This window comes from Lepidochelys kempii, chromosome 8 (assembly GCF_965140265.1).
Source record: "Lepidochelys kempii isolate rLepKem1 chromosome 8, rLepKem1.hap2, whole genome shotgun sequence".
Taxonomy (NCBI): domain Eukaryota; kingdom Metazoa; phylum Chordata; order Testudines; family Cheloniidae; genus Lepidochelys; species Lepidochelys kempii.
In genome coordinates, this window is record NC_133263.1 from 56658154 (window position 1) to 56684933 (window position 26780).

A 26780-nucleotide genomic window follows, 5' to 3' on the forward strand; every position below is an offset into this window, starting at 1 on the left:
TCTGCTGCTTTGTTACTCTTTTCATGCAGCTCTGAGAATCATCAATAGTATAAAAGAGGCAATGGGATGGGGGGGAAGGGATTCTGGTCAATCCTTTCTTAGTGGTGTTTTCCATCATAAGACTATGTCCAAAGAGTGTCTAGAGTAATTTATTATCAATGTTTTCAGTAAATGGCTGCAAACTTGATCATCATAAAAGTCAAGCTGAAGTTTCAATATTATTTTATTTTTAACAGAACCACCCAAAGTTGTCATATCACCTAAGAATCAGTCTTTTACAGAAGGCTCTGAGGTGTCTATAATGTGTTCTGCAACAGGTTATCCAAAGCCAAAGATAGTCTGGACACACAATGACATGTTTATCATGGGATCAGACAGGTATGGTAATGGGCTTGCAGCCTTTCCCTCTTTTCTATTTGAGGAGGGTAGTGTTCAGGAATTAGCACTGAAGAATTTTGAAATGTTCTGAATTAAAGTTTCCTACCAACCTCAAAGGCCTGTGAGACTTGTAAATAGTGCTTGGGGGGAAAAAAGGAAGTTGGGTAAACTCCCAAATCTGGCCCTTTAATCTCAGTTTTCTCATCTGTAAAATGGAAATATTATGATTACCCTATTTCACAAGGATATTACAAGACTTAATTTGATGATACTTCCAAAGCACTTTGAGATGCTCTGATGGAAGTTACTACTTATACAAAACACATGCATATATGAAAACCATCCACACACACACTGCTGCCACAACAATGACTACTGAATTTTGTTGATACCTTTTTTCCTCCCTCCCCAGATATAGTTTGAGGCCAGAAGGCACCTTGATAATCAAAAAGACCATTCCAAAAGACGCAGGACTTTATGGTTGTTTGGCCAGTAACTCAGCTGGGACAGAGAGACAGACTTCTACCCTCACATACATTGGCAAGTATAGAAAGAAACAATGAAGTGACATTAAAAAAGAAACAGATTATTTGAGTGGAAAAGTTGAATAATATTGATAGAACTGTTCTGAACATTTCTAATAAAAGTTTCCAATAAAATAAAAAAATCCTGAAAAATGTTTAAAAAATTCCTGTTTTCTAACCAGCTGTAAATATTGATAATGTTAAAGGTGGTGGTGGTTGTTACTGTTTAGTCATTTAAGGCTCTCTTGTTTATTTTAATTCTAATTTTAGAATGAGAAATAATGTTAAAAATTAGATCTGCAGTGAGCAGTGCTACCTGCCAGTGAACATAGGAGACAAATAGGCCTCAACTGACCTCTTTTTCTTTATCCCTCCCACTGGACAACTTTAATCTATTCTTATCCCATCACCCTTCATATTAGGCCAGCTCTCTGGTGCATGCATTACTCCTGGGGGAATTCTGCGCCCCTGCGCAGAATTTATGTCCCCAGCAGATTTCTTTGCTTCCCTGCAGAAAAGTGACTTTCTGATGGGGAAGCCACAAGAGCAGTCATGCGATCCTCCCTAGCAGTATTTTTCAGGTGCCCAGGGCAGCTGGCAGAGGTAAATAACTATGGGGCAGCACTGGGGAAGACCCAGCTGATGGTTCCTACCCTGTACCGGGCTCAGCTGCTAGTCTCAGCTGGGCAGGAGGGGACTTAGTTTTCCCCTACATGGCTTCCAGGGCTGGGTCAGACCCACCCGAGTTTCCTGCACCCATCACTCCTCAGCTGCAGGGGGAGGGATCACTGTACAGGGAGCTGCTCCCCCATCTGTCTCCCATGCATCCAAACCCTCCCACAGAGCCTCACACCCCCTGTACCTGGGCCACCCCGATGAGCCACCCGCACCTGGATCCCCATCCCACCAAGCCCCAGTCAGCTGCACCTGGATCCCTACCTCACTGAGCCCTACTCCCCCAGCATCCAGACCCCCCGCCAGCTTTATTCCCCCCCTGCTCCGACCACCCCCCAGCTGAGCCCCAACCACCTTCACCTGGATCCCCCTGCAGCATCCCACTACCATTGCACCCAGAACCACTGTTATACCAATAAAATAAAAACCAGCAGGATCTTATTAAAGGAGAAAGGCAAAATACCACATTTATTATGAATACAGAAAGAATCATAGTAACCAGTTAGTTATAGCTATAACGTTCCATTCAATCTCATTTATTCATACATTCATTCACACACACGGTTCTTCTGCAAGGTTGTTATCATAGTTACCAGCTTTAGAGTTGCTCATGCCAAGCCACTGGCCAGGTGGCCTGGACATGAGGAGGGAGCAGGGCCTCGTCAGATGCCTATCTGATGCTCCTGGAAGTTGGTTTGCAGAATCAGACCCCAAAGTTCTCACTTTCTGGAGTCCATTTTTATAGGAATTTCTTCCTATGCCAGTCTATGGGAATTGCTTCATCAGCAGATGTCACATTCCTGACGGCTCCGTGCTGTCAGATGTTATATTGTTCTTTGGTTCTCCCATTCTTGAGGCTGTTGGGTGGATTCCAGTCTGCCCTCCGGGGATCCTCTGGTTATTTCCACTTGATGCCTTCTTCGGCCGATGGACACTGCATTCTTAGGCTGGCACCTCCCTGATCATTCAGTTATTATCCACACCAAGCATCCATCCACATACATCTTCTATCTCTATTTTAATCACAATTGAGAACAAAGCGAGATGAATACAACAAAAGGGTAGGGAGTCTCTGGGTGCTGTTTCTATTGTTACAGAGTATTGCTTTGAGTCTCTCTCTGTGAGAGTAGTTGTTGTTACAAAGAATTGCTTTGAGAACAGACTGTGTTAGAATGTACTAACACAATTAGCAGCTTGCAAGTTTCACACATAGAGGAAGAGAAACAGTACCAAAAACCAAGAGACCTCTTAATTAGTAATACCTTGGAATTTAAACTATGGGGAATCAAACTTTTGTGATTTTAATACAGAACTTCTTTAATATGATCCAACACCACTCAGCAAGCACCTGTGCAGCCAGATCCCTCTGTACCCAGATTCCCCACTGAGCCACCTGCACCCAGATTGCCCCCCACAGAACCCCCTCAACCCCCACCTGGATCACCCCACACTAAGCCCCTCCACACTTGGACCCTGGCTGGCTGAGCCTGCCTGCACCTGGCACAGAGGGGCAGGGCCCTGGGGTGTTTCTGGGGCAGGTCTGGTCCTTGTGCTGTGTCAGTGTAGCAAAGTGATGACTCACTGATGCAGCGCCTCCTGCTAGTCATCTTGGGAATTAGCTCTCCAGCATACAGAGCATCTCCTTCTGCCAGTGGCTCCCAGACCCCAGTGCCCTTTACCTCAGGGTTCTGCCCCCAGCAGAAACCCAGTCTGGGTGTCCCCTCCTAGGGGAACCCCCAACCCTCTATCCCCACCTTGCCTCAATGACTACTGCCAGTCATCATCTATCCCCCACTCACTGGGGCATACTGCAGTCTATAAACCACTCATCACTGGCAAGGGGGTTAGAGCCAGCTGCCTCTGCCTAACCCCAGACTGTACCTCTGCAGCCCCAGTACCTTCTTTAGGCCTTGCAGAAGACCTGCAGCCTGGGGAGTTACCAGGCTGGAGTACCCCAGCTCCTCTTGCCTTTCCCTAGCACTACTCTGTCTCACATACCTGTCTCTCCCAGACAGCCAGGTTCTTCTCTCTCCAGGGCTAGAGAGAGACTGGCTCTTTTAGCTCCTGGCCCCCAGCCCTCTTATCAGGGCCAGCTGGGCCCTGATTGAGCTGGCTGCAGCTGTGGCTGCTTCCCCAATCAACCCAGCTTGGCTGCTTTTAACCCCTGCCTATCGGAGTGGGGCAGATGCCCCACTAAAGTCAGGGTTCGGTGCAGCCTCACAGCTGACTCCGTGTCCCTGGGGGGGGCTGCTGATGGATTTCCCACCTCTGTGCAGCCTCACAGCTGACTCCGTGTCCCTGGGGGGAGCTGCTGATGGATTTCCCACCTCTGTGCAGCCAGTGGCCTGTTCTCCCCAATGCCATGTTGGAGCTTCCACATTTATTTGACAAATAAAATTTGCAGAATTTTTAATTTTTTGGTGCAGAATGCCCTCAGGAGTAATAATATATGTGTTTGTAGTACACTGAGCACAGTGGGCCTCTGAGCACTACGGTATTGCACCTATTTAATATTGGGAAGTAGACATCGAGAGAGAGTCTCTGAATCTTTCCAGATCCTCTGGATATTCAAATCCTCTCATTTCTTATTTCTCGTTCCTTAATATTCCACTCACCTTTCAGTTATCCTGCCACTCCAATTTCTTTATTCTCCCCATTTCCCTTGATATTTTGCAGTTTACCTAAGATTCTCAAGCTTGACCAGCTTTAGTTAAAATATTCTGTCTAATGTCCGTGTAACAAGAGAAAATTGGAGACCATCCTAACTTAAGTCACAAATATTTAAAGTAAACATGCTTTGTTTACTTGAAAAAAAACTCTAATATTTTTCCTTTTTTCCAGAGAGTCCAAAGTTGACTGTAGTTCACAGTGAAATTCTAGTTGCCCTTGGAGACACGACTGTAATGGAATGTAAAACCACTGGGGTCCCACCTCCTCAAGTTAAATGGTTTAAAGGTGCATTTCTTCCATCCATCTGGGTCTATTTTGCTTGGTTTGGTTTATTTACTGAACACTATCTTACTCAATTACTTTGATTTGTGACTTAATAGTGCTAAAAGCTGGTTTACTATTGAAGTGGTGACTAAACCATGAGGTTCTAATTTTGGAGATACAGCACTAGACCTGTAGGGTCTGATATATTACACTCTGTTTTACTCTTTTAACTCCATGGACTTTGTGAAGTTACACTAATGTAAAATGAGTGTAACAGCATGGTGAGTCAAATCTTGTGTCTTCTAAATAATGGCCTTCCTACTTTGTAGAATGTTTAGATATATGTGACTAAAATCTCAAATGCATTTTTCTATGCTTGGTAATTGAATAACTCCTCCAACCCCCTCAAAAAGCACAAGGAGCCCTTTACTTCTCCTGCCATCAAAATTTTAGAGACCCCCACTTATGGCGTGGAAGGACAGGGGAGAGGGATAGCTCAGTGGTTTGAGCGTTGGCCTGCTAAACCCAGGATTATGAGTTCAATCCTTGAGGAGGCCATTTAGGGATCTGGGGCAAAAATTGGGGCTTGGTCCTGCTTTGAGCAGGGGGTTGAACTAGGTGACCTCCTGAGGTCCCTTCCAACCCTGATATTCTATGACACTGCGGGGGCACAACTCAGAAAGTCATTATAGAGCTACATGAGGTTCACCCTCATCCTCAGAAACTGAGCCTGAGCTCCCAGAAAAAAGGGTTTATTGTTCCATGCACAAAGGTGTAAACTATTGAAATAGGCTGAATGCTAGAAAAGACTTCAATTAAACGGAATCCCAATAGCCCTGGTACATAAGAATTGCCCTAAAAGATCAGGCAGATGCACCCTCTGGTACATGTTTCTGTCTCTGATAGTGGTCAGTATCAGATGCTTCAGCAGAAGGTGCAAAAAACTCACAGTGGATTATTCTGGGATAACCTGCCCATAAGGAAAGTCTCTTCCTTACCCCCATCAGTTAGAGGTTGGCTTATTCACTGAAGAAAGAGGCTTTATAGCTCTTCTTTTAAAAAAGTGATTTTATTCAGTCTAATGTAATGGTGGATGTTCTCATTTTCTGATGAATGGAAGCCAATGTATTTATCTGTGGTGCATAATTAAATACAATCATACAATGATGTAATCTCAAATTGGGAATGAAAGGGGTATTCCTTTCATAGGAAACAGTTTTGGAAATACTGTGTTATTTCATACTATCTTTTTTATCTGGACCTAGGTGACCTAGAGTTGAGGGCGTCGATGTTTCTTCTTATTGACTCTCATCGGGGTCTTTTGAAGATCCAGGAAACACAGGATCTGGATGCTGGTGATTATACTTGTGTGGCTAGCAATGATGCAGGAAGAGCATCTGGCAAGATAACTTTAGATGTTGGTTGTAAGTATCCTGTATTTAAGTTCATTAACTGCTCATGATTTAAATGTTTCCATTTCCTGACACTGGAAAGACTGACAATTAGAAACCTAGGCTTCACATTAACTTAACCTGTGCTTATTAGTGTAGGGTTGTGCAGATCACTTAACCTTTCACTCTGTCAATAACACCAAACTCCATTCCTCTTTCATCTCCTTTTAAAAATGTCTTGTGCCTTCTTCCATGCAGCTCTGTATTCTTGGAATACTCTCCAGTGTAGTTCATCAAGCCAGCTCCCTTGCCTCATTCAAATCCTTCCTACAACTTTCCCTCCTCCTCACATCTTTTTGCAAAGGTCATGAAAAGTGAAGAGAGGGGAGAAACATTGCCTTTTTTTTAAAGCTGTGCAAGCATGAAGTTGTGCACATGCCACACTGACCTGAATAACCACACAACATTATTGTCACTCTTGTCCTTCCTCTCCTCTTTCTCCAACCCTTTTTGGTCTGACAATGACACTGACTTGTTGCATCATGTTGAATATTGGCCCCCGTTCTGTAAGTTACTCTGTGGAGACAGATCTTTGTGTCTGTATGGAGTCCTGCTTTTGTCAGAGAGGCTCTTTGCTAGTGTAGAGGTCCTCTCATGCAGTGTAACTTATAGGGCCAAGGTCTTAATCTGTAAGCTCATTTGAACAGAATTGGATCTGTTCTTATTTCAGTGAGGTGCCTAGAATATTGTTGAGCACCCTCAAAATAAATAAATGATGATGCAAAACTGCAGTTACAAGGTTTTGCTAAATTTAGAACTTGTTATTTAGGTATTACATGCTGTATGATGGAACATGTATTTGAAATTGTAGTTTAACTTAAACTGCAAAGGAAATACTAATGCCATGTTACTTCTCTGTTTTATGTTCTGTGTACTCTATCTCTTCCAGCTCTCCCAGTTTTCACACAGGAACCTAGTGATGAATCTGTGGATATTGGATCAAATGTGACATTGCCTTGCTATGTTCAGGGTTACCCAGAACCAAAGGTTAAATGGAGACGGCTGGATGGTGCCCCTCTTTTCTCCAGACCCTTTGCAGTTAGTTCCATCAGTCAGCTCAGAACGGGTGCCCTGTCTATTAACAGTAGGTAGAAAAAAATCTATAAAGACAAGATCATAAAATATATACTGTACAAAATGTATTTATCAAAGTTACTGTAATACTCTACTATTCATTTTGCCTTTAACAATGTCAGTTTTTAGTACAGACTAATCCATTAGACACCAAAATTCCACTGGCATTCTGGTGGTAGGGCTGAATGCACTTCAGTTACTATTTGAATCTCTTTGTATTTGAGTGAGAATAATGTCAGTGCCACAGAAGTACAGTGTTTGGGGTAAGATAAAAATTTGGGTCCTGGCCAATTGTTGACACTAAAGATTCCATGGAATCTTCGCAAGAGAAGAGGATGTTAAGTCCATTGTTTGTGCCAAGTCCTAGTTTGGGTAGCTATTGTACATTCTGCCTGCTGTTTCTTCTTGCAGCTTCAGTTGGCTATTGTATTCTTCACCTCCTGTTCTAAACAGTTGTGCGGTATTATTCTGTGGTGTTAAACAGCTGCCTTGTTCCCTCCCAGACATAGCTATATTCTTAGGTGGGTGAAGTGATTCCAGTAGGTATACTGTTTGTAAATTGCATTAAAATCCTTTGGGATGAAAAGCAGTATATATATACATAATGCGTTATTCTTCTTCAAGTTCTCTTATATGGACATTGCTTCTCTCCATTGTGGCCAGTGACAAGGAATGGTCAAGTAAAATTATATTAAAAGTGAAATATTTTTGCATTGCAACTTTGAGTGCAAAACAGTTTAAGACAATGCAATCTAGTCCTTTTTTAATTTAATTTGTTTTTAGATTTGTGGGTCAGTGATGAGGGAACTTACATCTGTGAAGCTGAAAACCAGTTTGGAAAGATCCAGTCACAGCCAGCCACAATAACAGTAACAGGACTGGGTAAGGCGGGTTAACATCTTAATCTAACCTAGCAAAAGGATTGACTGATAGAGGTTCTATAGCTGTAATATATTTGACCACTCTTTCTTTGGATATGAGCCCAAACCAAATACCTTGAATTGAAACACCCCCAAATTCTGATGGTATTTGAAATCTGATCCTAGAATTGAATCTGAACTTAGCAAATGCTCCCTCTGTTTATATTGGGGTGAACAAAAATCCTGAATGTGAATACTTCTGAACTTTGGGGTGTGGGAATTCCAGACTTGAATTAAGTGCCATGAACCCATTTCTAATTTCCATCTATTGCCAATAATTTTATTTTTATATAAGAATTAATTAATAAAAAAGTTAATTTCTTCTGTGTCCAAAATAGAAGAATCAGTTTTTTTAAATTAGAACTAACTGTATGTTATGAATACAATTTTATTTAAAATTAGAAATAATAAGACTAATTCTGTGCTGATTTATATCCAGTGCAGACACTTGAGTCCATTGGGGCTGTACAGTGGGTAAGCCAGTGCAGAATCTGGACCTTAGTGAGAACTATTCCTGTCCAAGAGTATAATTTATTTTCATATAAATGTGTTCAGAAGTTTTGGGCCTGTTCCTTTTCCCAGAACTCCCCTTAGCTTAAATAAGAGCAGGATTAGGCCCTTGGTTATGTCCTGATGGCCTTAAGCTTCTATACTGAGTTCAACACCTTAAGGGACCCTAAGTAGGATTTTCAAAAGTGATTGAAATGGCCCACCACTGTTCCCATTGAAGGCAATGGTAAAACTGCCATTAACTTTAATGCGAGCAGAGCTTTTGAAAATGCCACCCAAAACTTGTAACCTAGTCGACAAATCTTCATGCATAGTTTCATACACATAATCATTTGACAGAATTCGTAATTTGTAAGAAAATAGGATGTGTACTTGCAAATCAGACTTGTGTGTATATGTACACACCTATACTAACTGAAATAGGAATATCTACATGGAACAGTATAAACCAAAATCATTGAGTTTTGCACATTAGAACATTTTTTTATATTTTGACTTGATGCAAGACTTGAATTAGTTCCAACTATACTTAATTAAATGGATCTTCAAAAAGGTACTTATCCTTAGTTTTGTTTTATCCTCCTCCTCTTAGGAAAGTTTGTTAAAGGCAGAAAAATCTTCATCATGAAAACGTTTTGTGGTGGGGAGTGGGAGAGGTTTCCTGCCATAATTTATCTTAAAAACTGAAGGTAGCAGGGAGAGTGCTCAAGGCAACTTCTTGATAAAATTGGAGTATAAGAAATCTCTCTGATTTAAGAACACAGTGAATGTACAGTTTGTACAAGAGTTATCTTTAAGTAACTGGTTTTATCGTAGAGAGTGGGTAATGAAAATAATTAGACATAATGCTGTGAAATGTGTACGTTTGTATGAGGAAGTGAATGGGGGTCCATCTATGCATCCAGTAAAGTGTTTATTATCTTGGACCACATGTCAGGAATCTTTACATTCATAGCAAGCAGCATTTTATAAACAGTGAGTTTTTGACCTATCTAAACGTTCTGTTTAATCTCCGCTATTTCAAGGTCACTTTAAAAAACAAACAAACAAGTGAAGCTGTTTATGAACTGGTATGCAATCTGTTAGATGTTTATTGGCATCCAGAACTTTCTGTCGGGCTATGGACCTTTCCCATGAGACCTAATAGCTTGTGCTCAGAAGGGAAGTCACCTCCTGGTCATGGCTCTTGTGAACCTACCTATTTCTATTCCTAGAAATTCTGCTACCAACAAGAAATAAAAAAATATTTTGACTTTACATCAGTAGGATTTTTGAGTGAACAGGAAATACAGTGTCAAGCCCAAAGGGAATATATATATATTTTTTAGAGCTTTGAATAGACAATCTCTGAACTATGTTGACTGACTGTTTGCTCCAACCCCTGCACTGATGGTCTCTTCACTTCAGCTTCACTTCACACCTGCCTCTCATGCTTTCCTCCTTTTTCTCTTCTCTCCTGTGCTGTGTCCCCATTGTCCTCATACCTTCATTGTCCCCCTCCCTTCCTTCATCTTTACATTTAGCTAGTTGTCTCTTGACTAACCCCCATGCCTCCCCCCCCAAGTATATCTTGGCACTAACATGACATTTGCTGGCCATCACGTTGTTCACTCTGCCTTTACTCTAGCCTTTGTCTGTCTTGTATATTTAAATTGTAAGGTCTTCTGTGTTTTTACAGTAGCTAGCGCAATGGGGCTCCATTCTTGGTTGGTCCTTAGGCACTATGGTAAATCGTAATGATAGTAAGGAGTATTTCATTTTCTGCAAGCACATAGAAATGCCTAAATATCTTTTTTTAAAATTCAAGTTGCACCTCTAATTGGAATGAGCCCAGCAGTAGCCAATGTAATTGAAGGACAGCAGCTTACTTTGCCTTGTGTACTGCTGGCTGGAAACCCAATTCCAGGGCGGAGATGGATTAAAAATGATATGGTGGTAAGAGAATCTTTTTTTATTTGTATGTATAGTCTTGCAGTTTCATATTTCCTGAGGGAGAAAATATGCATTTAACATTTTAAGGCATGATATAAACTTAGCACAGTGTAATATAGCTACTGTTCTTAAGCAATTAATTTTTTTGTGTGGGAGAAGAAAAGTTGTAAATAAAAGATTGCAGCAAATAATTGGTATTTCATCACTGAAGAAAGTGATCACATGAGAGTTCCATGTAAGAAATATATCTGTCAACATTAAGGTTTGCTAGCCTGAGACTCCAGCTGATAGGAACAGAAATTACAATCCATAAAGGGGCAATCCTGGTGGAGACTCATCAGTCAATCATGTGAGAAACAGGCCCTTGGGTTCATTCCCTGATTCCTTGTCGAGCTTTCCAGCTGGGATAGTTCCTTCTGCCCTTGTGGGTATTCTCTCCAGGGGATGTGGCTGGACCCGCATTCTGCCTACATGGGTTTCTCCCTCAGTCGTCACTTCTTCCACAGCGGACTGTCTTGGACCTTGTTGCCCTCCCTGAGGCTCTTGTAGTTCCTGGGGGTAGGGCAAGAAGAGCCCCTTGGTGGATGCTTTCACCTTGGCTAGCCTTCACCTCTGGTTGTCTCGGACTCCTGGCCCATCTGATTTCCTCTTGGCAGCCCTGGCAGGCTGTCAGCAGCTATGTAGTTTTCCATTAAGCTGACCACTTCAGCCAAGGTCTCCAGTTGGTGCTTCAGGACCCATCCTCGTCCCCCGATGGAGAGTTTTGGGTGAATTGCCCCACCAGAATGAGTTTGGCAACCTGCTCCCCCATCCAGGTTTCCAGTTTTAGCCGGCACCAGCAGTGCACCCTCAATCTTTGGGCCACCATGTAGGGCTGGACTGCTGACGGATACTTCTCTTCCTGAAAGCAATGATGGTGCATCTCCTCTGAGGTATCAAAGTAATGAAGGATGGTTGCCTTGACTCTGGGGTAATCCTGGATGGTTGTTGGGTCAAGCCCCCAGTAGGCAGCTAGGGCAGATCTGATCAGATGAGGGGCCAACAAGATGCCCCTATGCTCCAGGGCCCATGGGAGTGCTACTGCTACCTGATCAAAGGAGGTAAGGAACGTCTCCAGGAGGTCACCATTTTTGTAAGCTTCATGGGAATTTGTGTGGCCAGCAGGGTGGGGTCCCTTCTGATGAATCCCATGGAGACAGGAAAAAGGACAGTATTTGTTCTACTCGGCATTGCTGCTGCTTCTGTGGTTGTACTGCTAGGTCTCTAATTAACCATTGCGCCATCTGCGGCTGCTGTTGGAAGGCCAGCTGCTGTTGTTGCTATTGCTTCCGGTTTTCTGTAGCCAGTTTTGATAATTTATCCAGAGCCATATTTTTTTAAACAAAGTCCCATCTCCTTATACCAGAGCAGATCAGTCTACCCGTATTCTCCTCCAGTTGTCATGAATCTCTCATGGTAGTGCGTCCCCTTGACACTCCATGGGGAGTGCACGCACATGAGTCCAAGTACTCCACCTTACCCCAGTGCGTGCTATGGGACATCTTTTTAGCAGGTGGGTGGTCACCTTCCAGCCAGAGCCTCTCAATTGTCTCATCCACTCTCTGTGTCCACCTAACAGCCTGTAGTTAGCAAAACGAGTTAAGCAAAAGAAAGACAAAGAAAAAACTGTGACCAGCTCCCTCCAGGATATGGGACTCTCTTTCTTCAGAGGGGCTCTGGGGGAATCAATGTCTGCCTCAGTGTTCAGTGGGCTCCAGTGCCCCTTCAACTCGGGTCCTTCACCCTCTTTCTGTGAGGGCAGCGGCTCTGGAGGCTGTCTGTCCTCTCTCCAGGGCTGCTGATGCTTAACCGTCTGTTTCCTTCCCATGGTTGCCCCCATCCAGGTCGAGTTCCCTCTTTTTACCTCTCCAGTCCTGGAACAATTTGCAAAGGTGAAAGGCCACTCCAGCCCAAAGCAGCTCCTTGACCCCTTCCATGCTATTGAGCCTGGTCACAAGCACCCATTAACATTAACTGGGAAGCATGTTATGTATATCTACTATGGTATAGAGTAAATACTCTCTTTCTGACTCCAGCACTCAAAATTAGGTGCCTTATTTGATGGTACTGAAATCCTATTCAAAATATATTTCATGTGACAAGTGAAGGAAAGTTCTTTTATATTAATAATTTTGAAAAAAAGTCCTAAGTTATTAAACCAAAGCCAAACACTTAGGGCTACAATACAAGTGTGTATTTTCCATCGTTAAAACTTACCTTCCTCTTTCTCCAGTTGGTCCCAAATCCCTATGTTAATGTTCGCAGTGACGGGAGTCTGCACCTTGAAAGAGTGCGGCTGCAGGATGGAGGGGAATATACCTGCATGGCAAGTAATGTAGCTGGGACAAACAACAAAACTACCACCGTCAGTGTATTTGGTAAGGGAAATCGTCTCAGGGCTTCCATTTGTTTGCAAAATAAGGTTGCGCTTTTTGGAAGCAGTAGCTTGTGGAGAGAACTTTTTTAAATTTAAAATTACAATAATACCTCAAATTTATTGGGCGCAATGGAGTTACACTGTGGAGTAATGCAGTGGAGAATCAGGACTCTGCACATAATGCAGTTAAATGATCAAGCCTGCCCCTTTTGAAAAAGAGGACAAAAAAGACTTTTGACATCCTTAAAAATCTTCCTATTTAATTGTGTACAAGTGATGGGTTTTGCAGTCTCCCTTACTTTATTAGCAAAACAGAGACACAAGTGGGAGTTTATTGAAATACTTTGCCAAGTGCTGTCAAAGAGGTTACATAACTATTAAAAGGAAGCGCAACTCATGAGAGTACAGTGTTTAAAAATAAATTGTTTGGCAAAGCTGTATTTTTAATACCATCAAAAATGGCAGTTTCTCACTCATAGTGAAATGAATGTTTGCACTGTAGTGACCCTGTAGTGTCATGGTCTAAAATTCTTACATGTTAAATTAATCAAGGGAGACATATTTTAAATTTCATTGAGAATGCTGGAACATCCTTTTCAGTACAAAACTGCGCACTATACATGTCATATTAGCCAGTGCTTTGCAACTGTTTTGAGTTTGACAAACTCTCTCTTGTGAGCAGCTTTTTGGGAAGATTTTTCAGATCTTGGGAACATGAGGTGGGGTGAAAAAGTTGGTATGTGTTGTTAAAGAGTCTAGGATATATGGGTAGGATAGTCTAGGAATATGAAGCCTTTTTGTCTCTGTCACTAAATAGGAATCAGGCCAGTTTGACAGTGAACTGAAGTCTTTATTATCTTTTGGATGTTTGGGGTCTGTGAGAAATGATTTGGCGTTCTCAGTCAAGTTGCTGCAAAAGCCAGTCCATTCCCTACAAGACTTTTACTAGCATTTTTAACAACTAAAGATTGAATGAGCATGGTGAGTGACCTACCTCTTGCCCTTGGGCCTGGCGTGGTCTGTCCTAGAGAAGTTCCCTACTGATGGCAGTGATTTCATCAGCAGATAAGCTGCATCCATTTTCACTGCAAGTGCAGACGAGAACAAATCGTGCCCAGCACCATTTCAGAAAACATTGCTTAAAACCTTCTTGGAGGATGTCCTAACCATGGCTTTCTGACATGATGCTGAACATAGTCTGTCATGGTTTTTACACATTCTAAAATTGTGTGCACCCAAACTAGTATTTAACCTGTTGATGACACTCATTGTCAGCATCAGGTAATTTTTGTACTGTAGACCACACCTTAGGGGTGGGTAGCGTCAAGTCAGTGTTGAGTCATTGAGGGCAGAGTGAAATTTCCCAATTCCCTATTCTAATAGGTATTTTCAAGGTCCGCTTTAAGTAGATTGAGTCTTCTTTGCTGAATAGCAGTTGATTGTGTACAGAATACAGTGTGATAATTATACCATGGTTTAAAATATGTATCTGTGTGTATGTATATCTTTTTAGTTCTACCTATCATTCAGCATGGACAGCAGATATTCAGTACAATTGAAGGAATCCCAGTAACATTACCGTGCAAAGCAAGTGGAGTTCCTAAGCCATCCATCATCTGGTCCAAGGTAACTTCTAAACTTTGAGCTGTTTATGTTAAAAGATGAACTGGACACATGATTTAGCTATAACAGGAGCTATGTACTATGAAGGCAGCCAAAACTTTCTCTGCTAAGGGACCTAGAAAACACTGTTTATTCATATCTGCTTCTGTTTTTCCAAGCAGTACTATCTCGCTGTGACACATTCACACACTTTGAAAAGCTAGAAAGATTTTATTAGTTATCTCTGGATCCTTTTTTTTAAAGCCTTGGAAATGTTAATATAATTATTGTGATTTGAAAAATTAGAGATGGGCAAACTGCCATAGATTGAGAGTTCATTTTGGAAGCTTATTTAAAGTGAATTTCTGCTCTGAAAAGTGAGTATGTAATAATGGCTTCTTCAGGGCACATTAAGTAACCGATTGGAACTCAGTAAACAATTCTGTTCATGGTGCTCAAGAAGGAATAGAGTCCAGTTCAGTCTCTCTCAACTGTGTTGGCTTTACAGGGCTAAAGGTAGTAAAAAAGCAATAAAAGCTTATTTTTGTCATTACAGTTATTAAATATGATTCTTGATGCACATAGGGAGCAGACCTTTTGAGTAAGAAGGTGCCTTTTTAGTCTTATTTCAGATTAGAATGACAATTTAAGACATGTGTGACAGGGTCAGGCCAGATGGCTATAGGAGAGTAATAGAAGGCAGATGTATTAGCCCCAGGTTAAGTAGATCCCTTTTTCCTGGGTAAGGTAACAGGGAAGGTTCCAGAACAATCAGGAACCTTCTGGAGACAATTAAGACAGACAGGCTGATTGGCTGCCGGTGTTCTAACGAAGAAGCTTCTAGAATCAATTAAGGCAGGCTAATCAGGGCACCTGGGTTTAAAAAGGAGCTCACTTCTGTTTGTGGTGCGCATGTAAGGAACTGGGAGCAAGAGGCACTAGGAGCTGAGAGTGAGAACGCATACTGTTGGAGGACTGAGGAGGACAAGCATTATCAGACACCAGGAGGAAGGTCCTATGGTGAGGATAAAGAAGGTGTTGGGTGGAGGCTATGGGGAAGTAGCCCAGGGAGTTGTAGCTGTCACACAGCTGTTCCAGGAGGCATTCTAGACAGCTGCAATCCACAGGGCTCTGGGCTGGAATCCGGAGTAGAGGGCGGGCCCGGATTCCCCCCAAACCTCCCAACTCCTGGTCAGACACAGGAGGAGTTGACCTGGACTGTGGATTCACGAAAACGGCCAAACTGAGGGCTGCCATGAAGCTCCAAGGCAAGCAAATCTGCCAATAAGCGCAATACCCACCAAAGCAGAGGAGGAACTTTGTCACACATGGTAGAAGTCTCCAAATCTGTTGAGTCTCCAGAATTAGGATGGAAAGCTCGCAGGGTTTTCTGTTATGATTCCCTGCACTTGCACTCATATTACTTGCTGGAAAGAGAAGCAAAGGGTGGCCCCGGAAACAATGTAGAAAGTTATCCAGATGTTTCAGAACTTCTGGTCATTCCTAAAAACTTTTGGGTCAGAGTTCTTATTGTATCCAAGCCACTTTGTTTTCATCTCTGTTATAATCATTGGGACTGCATTCTACCCTCAGTTACTATTCTGTTGACTTCAGTAGCCTGGAGGTTGTATTGCTGTTATTAAGGGCAGAATTTGGCCTAGTGAATTATATTAAATATGTGGCTATTACATATTCCTCAACATAAAGTTTAAAGCAGCAGTGTCCAATTGAAGTCTATTGTCCCAGATCAAGTACTCAGATCCTTACTTATATACAAGTGAGCCAAATTCTCTTCTCAGTTATGCTGGTGTTATCCAGTCAACTTTAATGATACAGGTAAAGCTGAAAATTTGGCTGATAATCTGTATAAAAGATACATATATATATATATCTGTCTAAATGAGTATTTGTAGATAGTTAATATAAACACGTGTAAGGCATATAAGAATATGTACCATTGTTCATAAGTTTGTAGGTTACATAAAGTTACTGTGCATTACAAATAGCTTCCTGAGTGCTTTCTTAGCCTTGTGTCAGAAGTCCAGCTCTTTAAGGAGCCTTACACCTGGAACATATTTTGGGGGGCGAGTTTAATTATTCAATCCTTTGAGATGCAGTTTGAGATGTACCATCAATAACAGTCTTGAGATGCAGGGGGGTGGGCGGAAGCAGCAATGGATTGGACTAGATCAGGGGAGGGCAAACTATGGCCTGTGGGCTAAATCTGGCCCATCAGGGCTTTCAATTCAGCCTGCAGGATTGCCAGTCCTGTGGCCAGCAGGGCTAAGGCAGGCTCCCTGCATGCCCTGGCTCTGCGCCGATCCCGGAAGCGGCCAGCACCAAGTTCCTGAGGCTCCTGGGGGAAGGGGGGGGGGCAGAGGGCTTTGTGCACTGCCCTTGCTTGCAGGCACTGCCCCCTGCAGCTCCCATTGGCTGGGAATGGGGAACCGCAGCCAATGGGATCTTCGGGGGTGGTACCCACAGGCAAGGGCAGCATGTGGCTGAGTTGCCTGTCCCACCCCACCCCCAGGAGCTACTGCCGGACATGCTGACCACTTCCGGGAGCGGTGCGGGTCCAGGGCAGCCAGGGAGCCTGCCTTAGCCCCGCTGTGCGCTGCTGCCACCCCGGAGCCACTCGAGGTAAATGGCGCTGAGCCAGAGCCCACACCTCTCCTGCACCCCATACCCTAACCCCCTGCCTTGAGCCCCCTGCATTGAGCCCCCTGCTGTGCCTCTCCTGCACCCCAATCCCCTGCCCTGAGCACCCTCCCACACTCCGCAACCCCTCTTGCACCCCAACCCCTTGCCTTGAGCCCCTTCCTGCACACCACAACCTCCCCCTCACTCCCTCCCACACCCCAACCCCCTGCCCCAGCGCTACATTCATGACCCTGCATACAATTTCTCCACCCGGGTGTGGGTGGAGAAAAGTTTGCCCACCCCTAGACTAGATAAACTGTTCTGAGCTACTTTTAGCCCTAACAAGTTTGATACTTCTAATATTTTAAATGTTTTTATTAGGCTTCATTTTAGCTTTGGAAGCTTTGATTTCTATTTGATCCGGCACTTGTACATTGCTATTTTGTCTGAAAAAATGCATAGGGTTTTTATAATTTTTTTTTATTTTGCACAGAAAGGAGAGCTGATTGCTCCCCGGAATATGAAATTTTCTGCCAGGTCTGATGGAAGTTTGTATGTAGTTTCACCAGGAGGAGAGGAGACTGGGGAGTATATGTGCACAGCAACAAATGCGGCTGGTTATGCAACACGGAAAGTCCAACTAACTGTTTATGGTAAGTATAAGTTAAAACCAAACATATTTAGCCTCCAGCAAGCTCTGTTTTCAACTGCAAAATGCACTCAGTTGGAAAATCTGAAGTGCAACTCAGGTTTAACAAACTTCCCATTAACCAATATCTAATTGTGGCCCCCAGAGTTGCATGGTAGTGAGATTAGAGGGATTATGCTCCAAGAAGTATGGTTCCTTTAAAGCAGTCTGGTTTGTACAGTTGTCTGGCATTCACTTCTTGGAGCTCTTTGACTGGGGACCTCTGGCCTTATTCTATGATTCTGATTTCATTTATACTGGGGTAAACTGGCAGAAACTCTAGAAAAGTTAATGGAATTATGCCTTGTGGGAGAGAACAGTGAAGCCCTTAGAGTGCCCCTTTTGATGCTTTCTGACCATCTCCCACTATCATCTGAAACCCTGTTTACCTGAAGCTTTGGACTATGCTCCAGGACAGTCAGATAAATAAGTTTGTTTTTTTTGTATACTGAATATGATATAGGATAGTCTGAAAAAGTTTAATTTATACCACATTATTTTATCTTGCACATGTATAAATAGACAACATATTTATTTCACTTTATTAACATGTTTCTTATTTTAGTGAAACCCAGAGTGTCCAGGCCTGGAGACCAGCAAGGAGGTACATATGACAAACCCATAGAGATTTCAGTGACTGCAGGGGAAGATGTCACACTTCCATGCGAGGTGAAGAGTTTACCACCCCCCATAATTACCTGGGCCAAAGAAATGCAGCTTATCTCTCCATTCTCTCCAAGGTAACAAAATGTGATAGAAACGAAACAAAATGCAATTTCTTCTAAGCTCTTAGGTTTTTGGAAGTTTTTATTTTTTTTAACTGCCTGTTCCATTCTGATGAGTGAGGAAGGCATTGGAAAGTCTGTACTTCTGTGTCAGTTGGTTTTGAAATTCTCATTCCCAAACTCAGCACATTTTCACTTTTTGAACTGATTTTTTTAGACTTTCCTGCTGTTGGCATTTTACAATTTTTTCCACAGGCTCTCAGATTCTGCTCTTGGTTCTTCCAGTGTAAAACCAGAATTAGTTTATAGTGGTCACTGGACTAACTCTGCATTTACACTGGGGGTGAGGGGCAGGGTGGAGGCAGGGAAAGTGAGAGCAAAATCCATCTCTTAAATTCTACAGGCCTACAAAATTCCACCATGGTCTTTGTGGGCCTTCACATTCTGTATAATACTATGTTGTTTTGTCTAGCATATTTCTTATAACATGTATCACAAAACACTTCATAGATGTAAATAAACCAATCTGAAAGAGAGCTTTTAATCCTTGTGGCTGTCTTTTCGAGCTCTGAACATTACTAAAACCATATTTCAGTCATGGTATATACTGTACTCCAATATGCATTTATAAGCAAAAGCAAGCATTAGAAGTCACCACAGTGTTTCACTCCTCAGGAGGCCAAGTCCAAATAGCCTTCTGTACACAGACACCTCATTATTATAATTTAATATTTATTTTATGGTGGCGCCCAGAACTGATCATCTGTGCTTGATCTTAAATCTTTAAAAGTTCCATTTTCTTTTACAGTTATATGTTTCATTGCTGAGTTATGGGGAGAATTGTTTGTGTTATATGAAGTATGAATTCCTAATAGAATATGAATGACCTTTAATGTTTAAAAGTGGTTGCAGGTATCCACTTATTGCCATTGTATCTTGGATTCAGAAACTCTCCAGCTGCTTTTAAAAATGTGAAAACATATTAGTTTAGGGCTTATGAAAAGTGTTGAACTGACTGCCCTGGAGACTGAAGTTCTTTGTCTGCCCATCAGTTACAGCATGGGCAGCAGTGGTACAAGCTTTCCTCATGATGCCCTGTTAATGTACCTCAGTCCTTATGTGCAGGGACCATCTTTAGGGGTGAGATGGTTTATTCCCCAAGTTAATTCTGGCCAGATTGTGCCCTGGCTCTTGTAGTGTTGTACAAGATTGGGGATGGCCCAAGGAGGCATTCCCCCTCTCCCCCCCCCACCGTACCCCAGCTAAGGGGCAGGCATAGTTTCAGTTCCCCTGAGTACAGGGCCTGCTGACACCATCATGGCTACAGCCCTCTTGAAAAGGGGGCATGGACGTGTCCCCACCACACCAGCCAGCAGAGCTGGCCAGACATAGGGGAGAGCATGCTGTGCCCTTTTAGATTGCCATGCAGTGGGGTTAAGTCTCAGCCCCCAATATGGGCCAGTGCCTTAGGGCGCATATACACTGTGACATTCTTTCAATGGCATGTAGTATATATACACACACAGCCCTCCTAGTACATGTATAAATAGTAGCACAGGTGATGAGGCATAGAGTAACTCAGTAAAGACATGGCTGCAAGGTGTGAGTATGTACCTGGTGTACATATCCTACATGTTCTCTACTGGCCCAAAACATGCCTCCTGTCTGTGCTGCTGTTTTTAGCAGTGTGGTGTCCTGCTACTAGAGCCTTTCCCTTTGCAGGAAAAGACTCCAGCAGCCTGGAAAGGCTCTGACAGTGGGGAAAGTGTCTGGCAGCGTCCCTCTGCTGGAGACCACCTCCTCCACAGGCAAATGTTTTTACAGCAGGGAAGCTCCCTGCTGCTGATGCTCTTCTCCACAGCTGAGAAAGACTGTTAGGTCCCCCTTGCTGGAGCCCTTTTCTGCCACAGGGAAAGGCTCTGGCAGTGGATAAAGGCTGTGGCAGGAGGTGGTGGCTCAGCCTTTCCCTGCAGCCTCCCTTCTGCCACAGCATTTCCTTGCTTCCGTGAAAGTTCCTGGCAGCGGGGAGCAGCTGAAGCCTTTTACCACTGCCTCCTGTTTGTTGGAGCCTTACACTGATAAGTGTAGCTACACACTGTAGTGTCAACAGGGTGTGCTTTTCACTATGGCATGTGGCTGCATGTACGCTGCACACCCCTGAAAATGGTGTGTAGTGTAGACATGGCCTTAATGACAAAGTCTGGCCCTCAGATTTTGCCCTTTCTCCTGAGACTGCAACAGAGTTAGCAATTACAGTTGTGCAGGTGGTTTTTGTAATAAGTGCTTTTGTGTATGGGGAGCGAATGTATTTGCAAATATTTGTATGGTTGCTGTAGCATCTGTGATACAGCATGGCCAGAGGGCAGCAGGAGAGTACTAGAAGGGAGCCTTATTCCCTGTAGAAGGAAGAAAGTTTGCTATAGACTAATTAAAGCACCTGAAGCCAATTAGAGCACCTGAAGCCAGTCACATGACAAAAAACCCCTGCTTCAATCAGACCAGGAGGCGTTGGAGCAGGGAGCAAGTTTGAAGGAGTTGGAGTAGAGAGCAGTTTGAAGGAGTTGGAGCAGTGGAGAGTTTGGAGAAGTGCCGTGGCTGGCTAGAAGACTAAGACCCTAGGTAAAGAGACACCCGGCTTGTGCAGAGAGAGAGGGCAGGAAGCCCCACAAGCTGAAGAGCAGGAGAGGGAAGTAACCCAGGCGAAGGAAGCACTAGTTCAAGTGGTTTACCACTATCCCTAGGGCCCCTGGGCTGGGACCCGGAGTAGAGGGCAGGCCCAGGTCCCTCCCTCTCCACTATCCTTCTCTGGGTTACTAGTGGGACAGTAGATACCCTAGTTCTGGGGCAGGAATCTGCGCCCTGAACCTCCCCCAAGAAGAGGAAGCGTGGGACCCATCATAATCATACCGGCAATTTGCCACACCTGGTGTCAGAAGTGGGGTCTACGTGCTGGAGACTTAAACCAGAGTTAGCCAAAACCCTCCCATCCCTAAGATGGACGACGTGGTCAAGGCCCTAATACAAGCCACCGCCGCCCAGCAGGAGGCTACGCGGGTCCAAGCAACCGCCCAACAGGAGGCGACTCGGATGCAGCAGGAGACTAATTGTCTGTTGATGAGTCAAGCTGCCCAGGACCGAGCCCTGCTGCAAGAGCTGGTGAACCAGATGAAGGCCCTTATGGAGCTGAACTGCAACTGCGACGGGACCTGGACTATACGGGCCAGCCACTGCCTACAGAAAATGACACGGGAGGATGATGTGGAAGCATACCTCCCGGCTTTTGAAAGAGCAGCCCTGCAGGAGGCCTGGCCCCGAGATCAGTGGTCTGGTATCCTCACCCTGTTCCTGTGTGGGGTGGCCCAGAAGGTCTACTACGATATGGCCATGGAGACTTCAGCAGATTACCCACAGCTGAAGGCAGAGATCCTGGCCAGATCTGGAGTAATGACGGCGTTGCGAGCCCAGAGGTTCCATGAGTGGCAGTATACAGAGGACAAGACACCCCGATCACAATTGTTTGACCTGATCCACCTGGCCCGGAAATGGCTGCACCCTGAGGCCCTCAGCTCTGAGAAGATGATGGAGCTCCTGGTACTGGACCGGTATATGAGGGGGCTACCACCAGGCCTCCAGGCTTGGGTTGGCCAGAATGACTCTTCCACCTATGATGAGTTGGTTGCCCTCGTGGAAAGACAGCTGGCAGCCCGTGAACTGTTCCAGACCCCAGGGGGTGAGACACGGCAAAACAGGAAGCCAGTCCCAAACCCAAGGCCCCGGACTGTCGAGAACTCCAGGAGAACCATAACTGGGAGGAAAGACACCAAGGAATGGCCCGAAGCCAAGAAGGGATCTGGGGGTTTGGGAAGAGAGGGCTGGGGGGGCCGGCCAAATAGCCCCAGGCAGGGGGCGGCAACCAGAATAAGGGGGCAGTGTTACGAGCGTGAGGAATTGGGGCATATAGCAGCCCAATGCCCCAACAGGGAAGAGCCTACGCAATGTAATCTGGGGGATCACGGGGAGCAATGTGGCCTAATCGGCTTGGTAGGGGTCGCAGTGACCTCACATGGGTATACAAGATCAGTAAAAATGAATGGTATTGAGACCACAACGCATTAGTAGATTCTGGGAGTGCTGTCACGCTGGTTTCAGGGAAGTTGATGAGGCTAGACCAACTAACCCAGGCCAAAAACACAGGGGTAACATGTGTTCATGACATTGTAAATTTCTACCCCACAATCCCGGTATGGATTGAGATCCAGGAGAATACTACCAGTGTGACAGCAGGGCGGTCCCTAGACTCCCCTACCCTATCTTAATTGGTAGGGACTTCCCCGGGTTTGAGAGCTTACTCCCCCCAATAGAGCCAGGGGAGGGTAGCAACCCCCAGGCTGAGACGGAGGCACCTACAGATAGCCTAACCCCAACGTTTGCCAAATTTGCCCCAGAGTTGTTCTCATCCCCCAGAAAACCCCGAAAGTCTAGATGGGAAAGGAGGGAAATAAAAGATTAGGGACCAGGATTCTAGCAGAGAACCAGAAAACTTCCCTTGTTGGTAGGCGAACCCTTTCAGGAGGCCAGGAGATAATTCAGGCTAGTGAGGACTTGGAGGCGGTTCCTAGCCTAAGTAGGGGCAACCCAGGGGGCGGAGTAGAAACAGGCCCCCTGGAATTAGGCCAGACTGGTACCGCACATGAGAATTTCGGGCAGGACCAAGCTAATGACCCGCTATATGCGAATGTGAGGGAAGAGGTAGAAGTAAATGGCGTACCCGTGGAAGGAAAGACCAAAGGCCCAAGGCCATATCGTGCTCAAACGCAATCTGTTGTACAGGATAGAGCAAATATGAGGGGAAGAAGTAGAGCAACTCTTAGTCTTATGGAAACACACAAGGGCAGTACTAGAGTTAGCTTACAGTCATCTATTTGGGGGACATCTAGGAGTAGACAAGACACTGGATAGAGTCCTAAGAAGGTTTTATTGGCCAGGAACACGTGCAGAGGTGCAGTGCTATTGTGCCTCTTGCCCTGAATGCCAGTTGCATAGCCCCCGACCTCGCTTGTGGGCCCCATTAGTACCTTTGCCTATTATTGAAGTCCCTTTCGAGAGGATAGCCATGGACATAGTGGGCCCACTGAAAAGATCGGCAACGTACTAGCCATCCTTGACTACGCCACGCGGTATCCAGAAGCCATTCCTTTAAGAAACCCCACGTCCAAGGCAATAGTAAAAGAACTACTCCAGGTTTTTGCTAGAGTGGGCATCTCTAAGGAGATCCTGACAGACCAAGGAACCCCTTTCATGTCAAAATTAATGAAAAACTTATGTACCCTACTCCGCATCCATATGGACCTCAGTCTACCGTCCACAAACAGATGGACTGGTCGAGCGGTTTAACCGTACCCTTGAAAGTATGATCCGGAAGGTGGTAGCAGAGGACAGAAAAGACTGGGATACCCTTCTACCGTATCTAATGTTTGCTATACAGGAAGTCCCCCAGGCATCCACTGGTTTTTCTCCCTTTGAACTACTATATGGACACCACCCACACGGAATATTAGATCTTACCAAGGAAGATTGGGAAGAACAACCCAACCCAGGAAAGAATGTCATTGAACACATGACACAGATGAGAGAGCGAATAACTCGAGTAACTCCTATAGTATGAGAACATTTGGAAAAAGCACAAGAGGCCCAGCAGACATATTACAACTGTTGGGCGAAAGTACAGAGATTTCAGCCGGGGGAACGGGTGATGGTGCTAGTGCCGACAGCAGAAAGCAAACTCCTAGCCAGCTGGCATGGACCATATGAGATAGTGGAAGCCACTGGGGAGGTGGACTATAAGGTCAGACAACCAGACCGCCGAAGGCCAGAGCAAATCTACCACATCAACTTACTGAAGCCCTGGCGTGACCGAGAGACATGCCTGGCCATTCGGGGAGCTCCACCCCAGACAGACGACCCACAGGGGCAGGTGAAGATATCTCCTGAGTTAACTCCAGAACAACAAACAGAGGTCATTGATATGATCCAACGGAACCAGGACGTGTTCTGTACACAGCCGGGCCGTATGACACTGGTCCAACATCATATTGTCACCAGTCCCGGAGTAAGGGTGATGATAAGACTGTACCGAATACCAGAAGCTAAAAGGGAAGAAATTAGGACAGAAGTGAACAAGATGCTGGAACTCGGGGTTATTGAAGAATTCCACAGCCAGTGGTCCAGCCCTATCGTCCTAGTCCCCAAGCCTGATGGCACCCTGAGGTTTTGCAACGACTTCCAGAAGTTGAATGAAGTATCCCAATTCAATGCCTATCCGATACCACACATTGATGAGCTAGTTGATCAGTTAGGCAAGTCCCAATACCTAACCACTCTGGACCTGACCAAAGGATATTCGCAAATTCCCCTGGCCGAAAATGCCAAGGAAAAGACTGCCTTCTCTACACCCGATGGCCTGTTCCAATACACTGTCCTCCCTTTTGGACTCCATGGGGCCCCTGCAACATTCCAACGACTTATGGACAAATTGCTGCAACCCCATGCCAACTATGCCGCCGCCTATCTAGACGACATAGTCATCCATAGCCCTGACTGGGAAATGCACCTAGGAAAAGTAGAAGTGGTGCTAGACGCCCTGCGGAAGGCTGGCCTCACTGCCAACCCTCTCAAATGTGTGATAGGACTAGCTGAGGCCAGATACCTCAGGTATGTAGTAGGGAGAGGTTTGGTGAAACGCCAGTGGAATAAAGTGGAGGCAATACAAGGTTGGCCTCGACCAGTCCGTAAAAAGCAGATCAGAGCATTTCTAGGGATAGTAGGATACTATCGGAGATTCATCCCTCATTTCACCACAAGAGCAGGGCCATTGACGGATTTGATAAAGGCTCGGGGCCCCAAGATAGTAAAGTGGACTGATGAGGCAGAAGGAGCATTTGCAGATTTAAGGACAGCCCTTTGCTGCCATCCAGTACTCATAGCCCCAGACTTCGAGAAGGAATTCATCCTACAAACAGATGCCTCAGATGTAGGGCTAGGAGCTGTCCTTTCACAGATGGTAGGGGAGGAGGAACACCCGATCTTGTACCTCAGCCGGAAACTCCTCCCCAGGGAACAAAAATACGCTGTCGTTGAAAAGGAATGTCTGGTGGTAAAATGGGCTATGGAGACTCTCCGCTACTACCTACTGGGGCGGCGGTTTATCCTTGTAACAGAGCATGCCCCACTCCAGTGGGTGCACAGAAACAAGGAGAAGTACGCAAGAGTGACTAGGTGGTTCCTATCCCTGCAGCCCTTCCATTTCCAGGTACAGCATAGGGCCGAAAGCCAACACGGCAACGCTGATGGCCTATCACGACAGCACTGCTTCTCGTCCCAAGTAGCCCAATCCCATGGTGTTGAGCAGGGAGCGGGGATATGTGATACAGCATGGCCAGAGGGCAGCAGGAGAGTACTAGAAGGGAGACCTATTCCCTGTAGAGGGAAGAAAGTTTGCTATAGACTAATTAAAGCACCTGAAGCCAATTAGAGCACCTGAAGCCAGTCACATGATAAAACCCCCCTGCTTCAATCAGACCAGAAGGAGTTGGAGTAGAGAGCAGTTTGAAAGAGTTGGAGTAGAGAGCAGTTTGAAGGAGTTGGAGCAGTGGAGAGTTTGGAGAAGTGCCGTGGCTGGCTAGAAGACCAAGACCCTAGGTAAAGAGACACCCAGCTTGTGCAGAGAGAGAGGGCAGGAAGCCCCACAAGCTGAAGAGCAGGAGAGGGAAGTAGCCCGGGGAAGGAAGCACTAGTTCAAGTGGTTTACCACTATCCCTAGGGCCCCTGGGCTGGGACCCGGAGTGGAGGATGGGCCAAGGTCCCTCCCTCTCCACTACCCTTCTCTGGGTTACTAGTGAGACAGTAGATACCCTAGTTCTGGGGCAGGAATCTCTGCCCTGAACCCCCCCCCCAGAAGAGGAAGCATGGGACCCATCATAATCATACCAGCAATTTGCCACACATCTCACACATATTAATTTTTGATCACATCACCCCTTTGAAGTAAGGAAGTATTACTATCCTCATTCTACTCTGAGGCACAGAGAAATTAAGTTACTTGCTCATGGTCACTGAACCAGACCTGCAAAATGGAACCCAGCCTTCCTGAGTCTCTGATTAGTGCTTTAATCACAAGACCATCCTTATTCCCTAGATGAAGTGGACTTCACCAAATGGACTAAACTTGAGCAATTGGTTAATAGCAACCTGACTTGGGCTGACCTTGAGCCTGTGACTTAGATGAAAGGGTTCCATATCTTTTTACCAATCC

The 26780-nt window shown here is 44.9% G+C and overlaps 1 protein-coding gene across 2 annotated transcripts in view; it reads left to right on the forward strand.

Moving 5' to 3' along the window:
- HMCN1 (hemicentin 1) overlaps positions 1-26780 on the forward strand; it is a 327054-nt gene that overhangs the window by 145525 nt on the left and 154749 nt on the right. The window contains exons 12-22 of one of the 2 annotated variants that reach the window (XM_073356688.1): positions 237-378; positions 791-918; positions 4419-4532; positions 5777-5935; positions 6852-7046; positions 7820-7918; positions 10274-10401; positions 12671-12815; positions 14328-14440; positions 17550-17709; positions 18310-18484. In XM_073356688.1, coding sequence (XP_073212789.1) covers positions 237-378; positions 791-918; positions 4419-4532; positions 5777-5935; positions 6852-7046; positions 7820-7918; positions 10274-10401; positions 12671-12815; positions 14328-14440; positions 17550-17709; positions 18310-18484 — 1558 coding nt within the window. Of the gene's footprint in view, positions 1-236; positions 379-790; positions 919-4418; positions 4533-5776; positions 5936-6851; positions 7047-7819; positions 7919-10273; positions 10402-12670; positions 12816-13716; positions 13796-14327; positions 14441-17549; positions 17710-18309; positions 18485-26780 lie in introns of those variants that run through there. The other variant, XM_073356687.1, reaches the window with a different exon arrangement.